The 10,139-nt window shown below is 47.8% G+C and overlaps 1 protein-coding gene across 1 annotated transcript; it reads left to right on the top strand.

Annotated features, from left to right (window-relative positions):
* The first annotated feature begins 567 nt into the window (after window positions 1-567).
* On the top strand, window positions 568-3,405 carry LOC109764187 (uncharacterized). The gene has a single exon (XM_020323036.4). The coding sequence runs from the start codon at window positions 586-588 to the stop codon at window positions 3,160-3,162; it is 2,577 nt and encodes an 858-aa protein (XP_020178625.1). The 5' UTR covers window positions 568-585; the 3' UTR covers window positions 3,163-3,405.
* The last annotated feature ends 6,734 nt before the right edge of the window (window positions 3,406-10,139 follow it).

The raw sequence follows: 10,139 nt of genomic DNA, 5'->3' as shown, positions 1-10,139 counted from the left end.
TTATACGAACATTTTAAGTTAATTAATACATGGTGGATTTTTTTTTTAAAGTCTGACAAGGCCTAAGGACAACTCCAACGCAAAACATCCGGATGATCCAGGCTTCCAACCTCGTGCACCAAACGTCCACGGACCAATCCAGACGTCCGAATTTCCACAAACCCAGACTAAACCTGGGGACCAATCCAGATGCCAATCAACCGTAAGTTGGACCGTAGGGTCTGAGAAGTCATGTGCTTTTCCACTGCTCACCCTGTGCTGTCCAGCACCTGCGACCTGCCGCTGTCCGCGAAAACGTACCACCTTGGAGTTGCCCCGACTTCCCAGCGGCGACCGGCGACTTGCATCCCCACGGCATGCAACGGAGTCGACCACGGAACGGATTGAGATCGTGTCACACGATTTAAGCAGTAACCTCCCACCGTGAATCTCGCCTGCGGTTGCCCAACCCAGAGATTAGCGCGTGGAGCGCTATCAATTAGCCAAACCCCCGAACCCCAAACCCCCCCAAAGCTCCCAAATTTTCCCTCCCTCCCTCCCCACCCCCACCGCCGGCGCCGCCGCCCCGCCCCGCCACATATTAGAATGCCGGCCCTCGACGGCTACGACCTCCGCAACGGCGAGCAGCAGGGCCCGACCTTCCTCACCATCCCCGTCCCGCCGCACGCCGCGGCGCCGCCGCCGCCGCCCCCGTGCGCCGCATCCCCGCCCAGCCCCGTCCCGCGGCTCACCTTCCGCCACCTCTCGCCCTGCGCGCGCTGGCACGACTGGGCCAGGTCCGCCCTCGCCGACCCCGGCTTCGCGCCCGTCCTCCGCGCCGCGGGCGTCCACGACGCCGTCGCCGCCTCCACCGCCGCCGTCGCGCCCGACCGCCACGCCCTCTCCGCGCTGCTCTCGCTCTGGCACCCGGGCTCCCACGCCTTCCGCCTCCCCGCCGGCCCCGCCACCTTCTCCCTCGAGGACGCGCTGCTCCTCGCCGGCCTGGCCCCCTCCGGCGCCCCGCTCGACCGGCCCCTCACCCCGACCGAGCAGGACATCCGCGCCCGCCTCGTCGTCGAGAAGGAGAAGATCCGGGCGCTCCACCCGTGCGCCCGCAAGGCCCGCCGCGTCTCCGCCGAGGTCTGGCTCGAGTGGTTCGAGAGCAGGATCCGCCCCGGCGAGGACGACGAGCTGCGCCGGCTCGGCTTCCTCGCCTACTGGCTCGCCTTCTTCGTCGCCCCGCGCCTGCGGTCCAAGGGCGCCGAGCTGCCGGAGCGCGTCTTCGCGCTCGCCGCGCGGATCAGCCTCGGGGAGCGCGTCGCGCTCGGGCCGGCGGTGGTGGCCAATCTCTACGCCGAGATGGACAGGATTGTCACCTCCGGGGTGGAAGAGGGGGCGAGTGGCCGCGTCGACGTCTGGGCGCCGCTCTGGCTGCTGCAGGTCTGGCTGTGGGAGCGCTATGACCGCCTGCAGCCGCCGGAGCTGAAAGCGCCGGAGTTCCCTCTCTCCAATGTCCGGGCGCTCTATTGGTCTCGGAGGAGGAGGAAGACCACAGAAGAGGATGCTTTGCGTGTTCTGCAGCAAGAGGATTGTTTTGAGTGGAGGCCTTACCTGCGCAATTCGCTCGACTGGACTGAACCCGAGTGGTTCAGCAAGGAAACTCTCTTGGTGAGCTCCAGAGGTAAGGATGAGCCAGAGTGGTTGGAGGATTACATTGCGATTACGAGGCAAGCCGTGTTGACTGGATCGTATGGCGATGATATGGATAGTTCGGCAATGTACAATCCCCACATTGTCGCGAGGCAGCTCGGTTATGATCAGGATGTGCCTTTTCCTCTTGTACATGGGTTTGATTCCAAGGGGATCAAGGTGTGGGTACCTGGTATCTGTAGACGCGGCGTTGCTAGCAAGGAATATGTTGCGTGGTTGAATGGCGAGTTCGTGACGCACCAGGAAGCTGACCGGTGTGTTAGGCCAGTCGACGAAAACGGTGCTGGCTCATCTCCACTGAATGCAGATACAGCAGCTGATAAATCTGGAGCAAGTACCAAGCAAGATAACAGAAAGTGCATCAGAGAAGGGAAGCAGCTAGCTCAGGAGGAGCTGATTGTCCTAGACCGTAGTAGTCCATGTGATATGGACTCCAGTGCAACCGCGGTGAAAAGAAAGAATGGGAACAGAAAAAGACGAGATGAACTCTCTGAAAATGGTGATATGCACAAGAAAAGTAAGGTACTTACCAGCGAGTGCCATGAAGGTCTCCAGCAATATGACGACGGACCTTCCCTTGCCAGTTATCCTGAGAAGAATTCCTTGCAATTTGACGGCCAGAAGTACCATGGTCTCCAAAGAGATCCTAATTGTTACATTAATAGATGTGATGAGCTGCCACAGCCTGAGAGTGACGATGAATGCATTGTTCTTGAACCAACATGTGAAGTGATAGACCTCGAGGATGATCAGGAAGACGAGGACAGGCAACTTGTCCTGGTGCTACAAGAGTTTGTGCGCTGTGGGCTTTTCTCACAACGGGAGGAAAGCTCTGATGAAGATGAAGATGAAGGAGGTGAAGGAAAGAAAGAGACGCCGAAGAAGAGCAATATTGACCCTTATGCTGAAGCAGCCATGAGGGAGTACCCTCGGTTCTTTGAGTTCATTCCCCAGAGACCACATTACAGAGGGTTGGTGAACACCAGTGACACTATACGAGATCTGGCCTGTAGTGGACTGTGGTTCATGTTGGTTGGCTTGGCTAGGGAAGTGCTCAAGACATCCTGTGATACAGAAGCTTTGGAGGTTGCATATTTGATGAGAAAAGCTCGGCAACTGGAACAAAATGGGTTCAATGTCAAGCATCTCATTGCCCGTCTGAGGGAGCCACAGGCCCGGCTTAGAAGGCTTGAGGATTCCAGGGCAAGGCTCGAGGATGCCCGGTCCAAAGAGCAAGAACCAAAAGATGTTAAGTCACTCTCAAGCCATCTGAGTAATCTGAAACACAATGTACTAACAATGCAGAGGCACTTGGAGGGAAAAAAGCAAGCTCGTAGTGCATCTGTGCGTGATGAGTCGAGCGAAGGAATCGATCTAGCCAGCCTGGAGAAGGAAGTAGAAGCTGCAGAAAAATACTGTCAGGCGATGAAGGATGAAGTGGCTGCGATGAGACTGAAATACGCTGATCTTTGACACTTTTTTGGTCTGTAAATAGTACTCTACTAAATAGTAGTCGCTGGATTCACAGAATGCACCTGGTAGCTGATCCGCTGAACCTGAGCCGGTTTTAGGCTTGATGATTGAGGTTCTAGTGGAACTTTGGAAAAGTGGCGTACCGTGATCACAAGCCCTGTAACGTTGAATTGGCTGAAACATGTTTCTTTGTTTTTGGTCCTGTAACAGGGCAATTGTGTTAATGGAACTGATAGTTTATTAGAGCTTGATTGTTATCCATGGAATACAGACATCCTGCCTTTTGAGCACAGTACTGCATTTTGCCTTCATGATTTTCTAACCATGTGTCATCGAATTTTCAAACCTGAGCTTGTGTCATCATATAAGGTGAGTGATCCAAGACGTAATTATCAGATTGCCAGTAGCCACAGGTACTTACTCATAAGATTGGGATTCAAAAGAACACATTTTTGGTAGAGCATAGGCATTAGTACATTCTTTATGTTAGGGAGCATAACTCATTCTTTATGCTCTCTAGTTTCTTGGTGGTTGAATTGGGGTGAGCAGCCATCATGGAGCACTTTGATCTGATTTCTGCCAGAGACGGGTGTGCTGACGCGCTGGCGTGAAAAAAAGCAGGTGTCCTGAAACTACTTGCACATCATGAAGCAGCAAGTAACCCTGGCTGAAACGCTTGTATTTTCCCTTCAAATCACCAACTTGCAACTGGTGGTTAGTCGGTTGCTGTTAATTTGAACTCAAAATTGAAATATTTGGTTTAGCAAGTTTGTAAGGTAAATGGTTCAAGATAGATTCCTCGGCTGTAACTGGCCTTTAATAAACAGAAACAATGGGTGCTTATAAAATGCTCAGGAGCTGGGTTTCTTTGTTCTAGAATATGGACGAGCGTACATATCCTATATTGATAGGGGAGAATGGTTGGTGAACCCCTCCACCAAGGTTTACAAAACCCAGCTTACATCACAGCCATAGCAGCGTCCACCGAACACCTTGCCGCCTACTCTGTACTAGCCCCTACATCATACTCCCTCCATCTCAAATTACTCGTCGCAGAAATGGATGTATCTAGAACTAAAATACATCTAGATACATCCATACCTGCGACAAGTAATTCGGGATGGAGGGAGTACATGACCGCGACGTTGATAGTAAAGATATCAATTAATGGTATATAAGAGGTGCTTGCTTTTAGGATTTTGGCAAAACCCTAAAAAATGCAGAGCTTGATGTCTTTGGTTTTTATCGAGGCAAAGCTTTGAGTTGTCGCTGGTCGTAAGGAGTAAACTAAAACGGTAGTAAAGTTTATTGCTTTATAGATGTCGTAAGTAAAATTTTAGTGGCATTGTTGTGGTAAAATGGGTACTTTTCGTGGGATCTGGACCACCAATATAAGCAATATTTATTGTTTGATGAGGAATTGGTAGATCGCTGCCTATGTTTCACCATAGTCTATTCTTCCGTTTCAAAAAACCAGAGTCTATTCTTCAATCTGAGTGTAACCTTAAGCCACTATTCAAGCCTTGTTGCGCACGGCCTGTCCGTCTTCATCATGTTTGTTTCGAAAGACCCAACGAGTCCCGATGGCGCTGTACTTCTTTGGATCCGGTTTCTTGACAAGTGTCCAATCTTTATTTCGCTTGAAGTTGTCCAGTTCCTCTTGCATTGCGTTTATCCAGTCTGGGTCTTTAAGAGATTCTTCTGTTTCCTGGGTCCAAAAGAGGAGACAAACGATGAATGTTGACATAAATTACAGACACTTGAGCAAGTTTGTACCCCTTTGTTTCTGTCACTTAAGATCTTGTCCACAACATGATGTTTTTGATTGTGGGCTTGAAGTCGAGGATGTTTGACTTATGTAGGTTGTTGAGGAGGTTGATGAGATTCTGTTTGTGTTGCATCTTCATCTTCTCAGCTCTCTAGCGTTGAGGCTTCACTGTCTGGTCTTGAAGATCCCCTTTGTTTAGAGACTGATTTTCTGTTCTTATCTGAGAGTTTCTACTAGGATTTGTAATTCTGCATCACTTAACAGGTGCTCTTCCCGAGAGCTGTTACATTCCTCAAACTCCACATCTACAGTTTCTTCGACCTTTTTCATGTGAAGTTGTTGAAAACTTTGTAAGAGTGAGTGTTTGATGCATAACCGAGAAAGAAGCCTTCATGTGCTTTTGGAGCAAATTTCGTGGCTTTGTGTTTACATTTGGTCTCTTACTAGTGAGCACTTCATAGTATGTCTTCTTGAGGAGTTTATGTAGATGAAGTCTGTTGATGGTATTGAAGGAAATATGCCTTAGAGGCAATAATAAAGTTGTTATTTATATTTCCTTATATCATGATAAATGTTTATTATTTATGCTAGAATTGTATTAACCGGAAACTTAGTACATGTGTGAATACATAGACAAACAGAGTGTCACTAGTATGCCTCTACTTGACTAGCTCGTTGAATTAAAGATGGCTAAGTTTCCTAACCATAGACATGAGTTGTCATTTGATTAACGGGATCACATCATTAGAGAATGATGTGATTGACTTGACCCATTCCGTTAGCTTAGCATTTGATCGTTTAGTATATTGCTATTGCTTTCTTACTTATACATGTTCCTACGACTATGAGATTATGCAACTCCCGAATACCGGAGGAACACTTTGTGTGCTACCAAGCGTACAACGTAACTGAGTGATTATAAACGTGCTCTACAGGTGTCTCCGATGGTACTTGTTGAGTTGGCGTAGATCAAGATTAGGATTTGTCACTCCGATTATCGGAGAGGTATCTCTGGGCCCTCTCGGCAATGCACATCACTATAAGCCTTGCAAGCAATGCAACTAATGAGTTAGTTGCGGGATGAGGTATGACGGAACGAGTAAAGAGACTTGCCGGTAACGAGATTGAACTAGGTATTGAGATACCGACGATCGAATCTCGGGCAAGTAACATACCGATGACAAAGGGAACAACGTATATTGTTATGCGGTTTGACCGATAAAGATCTTCGTAGAATATGTAGGAACCAATATGAGCATCCAAGTTCCACTATTGGTTATTGACCGGAGATGAGTCTCGGTCATGTCTACATAGTTCTCGAACCCGTAGGGTCCGCACGCTTAACGTTCGGTGACGATCGGTATTATGAGTTTATGTGTTTTGATGTACCGAAGATAGTTCGGAGTCCCAGATGTGATCACGGACATGACGAGGAGTCTCGAAATGGTCGAGACATAAAGATTGATATATTGGACGGCTATATTCGGACACCGGAAGTGTTCCGGGTGGTTTCGGAGAAAACCGGAGTGCCAGAGGGGTTAGCGAAACCCCCCGGGGAAGTATTGGGCCTTAGTGGGCCTTAGGGGAGAGAGAGGGCAGCAGCCCAGGAGGTGGCGCACCCCCTCCCATGGGGAGTTCGAATTGGACTAGGGGAGGGGGGCACGGCCCCTCTTTCCCTCTCCCTCTCCCTCTCTTTCCTTTCCCCTTCCCCCTTCCTAGTAGGACTAGGAAAGGATGAATCCTACTCCTACTAGGAGGAGGATTCCTCCTCTCCTTGGGGTGCACCAAGGCTGGCCGGCCTCCCCCCTTGCTCCTTTATATACGGGGGCGGGGGGGGGGGGGGCACCGGAGGACACACAAGTTGATTATTCCAAGCCGTGTGCGGTGCCCCCTCCACCATATTCCACCTCGGTCATATCGTAGCGGTGCTTAGGCGAAGGCCTGCGTCGGTAGTTTCATCATCACCGTCATCACGCCGTCGTGCAGACGAAACTCTCCCTCGAAGCTCTACTGGATCGTGAGTTCGCGGGACGTCACCGAGCTGAATGTGTGCAGATCGCGGAGGTGTCGTACGTTCGGTACTAGGATCGGTCGATCGTGAAGACGTACGACTACATCAACCGCGTTGTCATAACGCTTCCGCTTACGGTCTACGAGGGTACGTGGACAACACTCTCCCCTCTCGTTGCTATGCATCACCATGATCTTGCGTGTGCGTAGGATTTTTTTGAAATTACTATGTTCCCCAACAGTGGCATCCGAGCCAGGTTTATGCGTAGATGTTATATGCACGAGTATAACACAAGTGAGTTGTGGGCGATACTAGTCATACTACTTACCAGCATGTCATACTTTGATTCGGCGGTATGTTGGATGTAGCGGCCCGGACCGACATTACGCGTACGCTTACGCGAGACTGGTTCTACTGACGTGCTTCGCACACAGGTGGCTGGCGGGTGTCAGTTTCTCCAACTTTAGTTGAATCGAGTGTGGCTACGCCCGATCCTTGTGAAGGTTAAAACATCACATACTTGACGAAATATCGTTGTGGTTTTGATGCGTAGGTAAGAACGGTTCTTGCTCAGCCCGTAGCAGCCACGTAAAACTTGCAACAATAAAGTAGAGGACGGCAACTGGCAGGGCATGTTGTGATGTGATATGGTAAGACATGATGCTAAATTTTATTGTATGAGATGATCATGTTTTGTAACAGAGTTATCGGCAACTGGCAGGAGCCATATGGTTGTCGCCATATTGTATGAAATGCAATCACCATGTAATTGCTTTACTTTATCACTAAGCGGTAGCGATGGTCGTCGAAGAATTAGTTGGCGACACGACAACGATACTACGATGAAGATCAAGGTGTCGCGCCGGTGACGATGGTGATCATGACGGTGCTTTGGAGATGGAGATCAAAGGCACAAGATGATGATGGCCATATCATATCACTTATATTGATTGCATGTGATGTTTATCCTTTATGCATCTTATTTTGCTTAGATCGACGGTAACATTATAAGATGATCTCTCACTAAATTTCAAGGTAAAAGTGTTCTCCCTGAGTATGCACCGTTGCGAAAGTTTGTCGTGCCGAGACACCACGTGATGATCGGGTGTGATAAGCTCTACGTTCACATACAACGGGTGCAAGCCAGTTTTGCACATGCAGAATACTCGGGTTAAACTTGACGAGCCTAGCATATGCAGATATGGCCTCGGAACACTGAGACCGAAAGGTCGAGCGTGAATCATATAGTAGATATGATCAACATAGCGATGTTCACCATTGAAAACTACTCCATCTCACGTGATGATCGGACATGGTTTAGTTGATATGGATCACGTGATCACTTAGATGATTAGAGGGATGTATATCTAAGTGGGAGTTCTTAAGTAATTTGATTAATTGAACTTTATTTTATCATGAACTTAGTACCTGATAGTATTTTGCTTGTGTATGTTGTTGTAGATAGATGGCTCGTGTTGTTGTTCCGTTGAATTTTAATGCGTTCCTTGAGAAAGCTAAGTTGAAAGATGATGGTAGCAATTACACGGACTGGGTCCGTAACTTGAGGATTATCGTCATTGCTGCACAGAAGAATTATGTCCTGGAAGCACCGCTAGGTGCCAAACCCGCTGCAGGAGCAACGCCAGATGTTATGAACGTCCGGCAGAGCAAAGCTGAAGACTACTCGATAGTTCAGTGTGCCATGCTTTACGGCCTAGAACCGGGAATTCAACGACATTTTGAACGTCATGGAGCATATGAGATGTTCCAGGAGTTGAAGTTAATATTTCAAGCAAATGCCTGGATTGAGAGATATGAAGTCTCCAATAAGTTCTACAGCTGCAAGATGGAGGAGAATAGTTCTGTCAGTGAGCATATACTCAAAATTTCTGGGTATAACAATCATTTGATTCAACTGGGAGTTAATCTTCTGGATCATAGTGTCATTGATAGAATTCTTCAATCATTGCCACCAAGCTACAAGAGCTTCGTGATGAACTATAACATGCAAGGGATGGATAAGACAATTCCCGAGCTCTTCACAATGCTAAAGGCTGCGGAGGTAGAAATCAAGAAGGAGCATCAAGTGTTGATGGTCAACAAGACCACAAGTTTTAAGAAAAAGGGTAAAGGAAAGAAGGGGAACTTTAAGAAGAACTGCAAGCAAGTTACTGCTCAGGTGAAGAAGCCCAAGTCTGGACCTAAGCCTGAGACTGAGTGCTTCTACTGCAAAGGAACTGGTCACTGGAAGCAGAACTGCCCCAGGTATTTGGCGGATAAGAAGGATGGCAAGGTGAACAAAGGTATATGTGATATACATGTTATTGATGTGTACCTTACTAATGCTCGAAGTAGTGCCTGGGTATTTGATACTGGTTCTGTTGCTAATATTTGCAACTCGAAACAGGGACTACACATTAAGCGAAGATTGGCTAAGGACGAGGTGACGATGCGTGTGGGAAATGGTTCCAAAGTCGATGTGATCGCGGTCGGCACGCTACCTCTACATCTACCTACGGGATTAGTTTTAGACCTGAATAATTGTTATTTGGTGTCAGCGTTAAGCATGAACATTATATCTGGATCTTGTTTGATGCGAGACGGTTATTCATTTAAATCAGAGAATAATGGTTGTTCTATTTATATGAGTAATATCTTTTATGGTCATGCACCCTTGAAGAGTGGTCTATTCTTTTTCAATCTCGATAGTAGTGATACACATATTCATAATATTGAAGCCAAAAGATGCAGAGTTGATAATGATAGTGCAACTTATTTGTGGCACTGCCGTTTAGGTCATATTGGTGTAAAGCGCATGAAGAAACTCCATTCTGATGGACTTTTGGAATCACTTGATTATGAATCACTTGGTACTTGCGAACCATGCCTCATGGGCAAGATGACTAAAACGCCGTTCTCCGGAACAATGGAGCGAGCAACAGATTTGTTGAAAATCATATATACTGATGTATGTGGTCCAATGAATGTTGAGGCTCGCGGCGGGTATCGTTATTTTCTCACCTTCACAGATGATTTGAGCAGATATGGGTATATCTACTTGATGAAAGATAATTCTGAAACATTTGAAAAGTTCAAAGAATTTCAGAGTGAAGTGGAAAATCATCGTAACAAGAAATAAAGTTTCTACGATCTGATCATGGAGGAGAATATTTGAGTTACGAGTTTGGTCTTCGTTTG

Source organism: Aegilops tauschii, chromosome 3 (genome assembly GCF_002575655.3).
Source record: "Aegilops tauschii subsp. strangulata cultivar AL8/78 chromosome 3, Aet v6.0, whole genome shotgun sequence".
Lineage (NCBI taxonomy): Eukaryota > Viridiplantae > Streptophyta > Magnoliopsida > Poales > Poaceae > Aegilops > Aegilops tauschii.
Note: the sequence above shows the minus strand (reverse complement) of the source record. Positions and strands in the feature narration are given on the sequence as shown.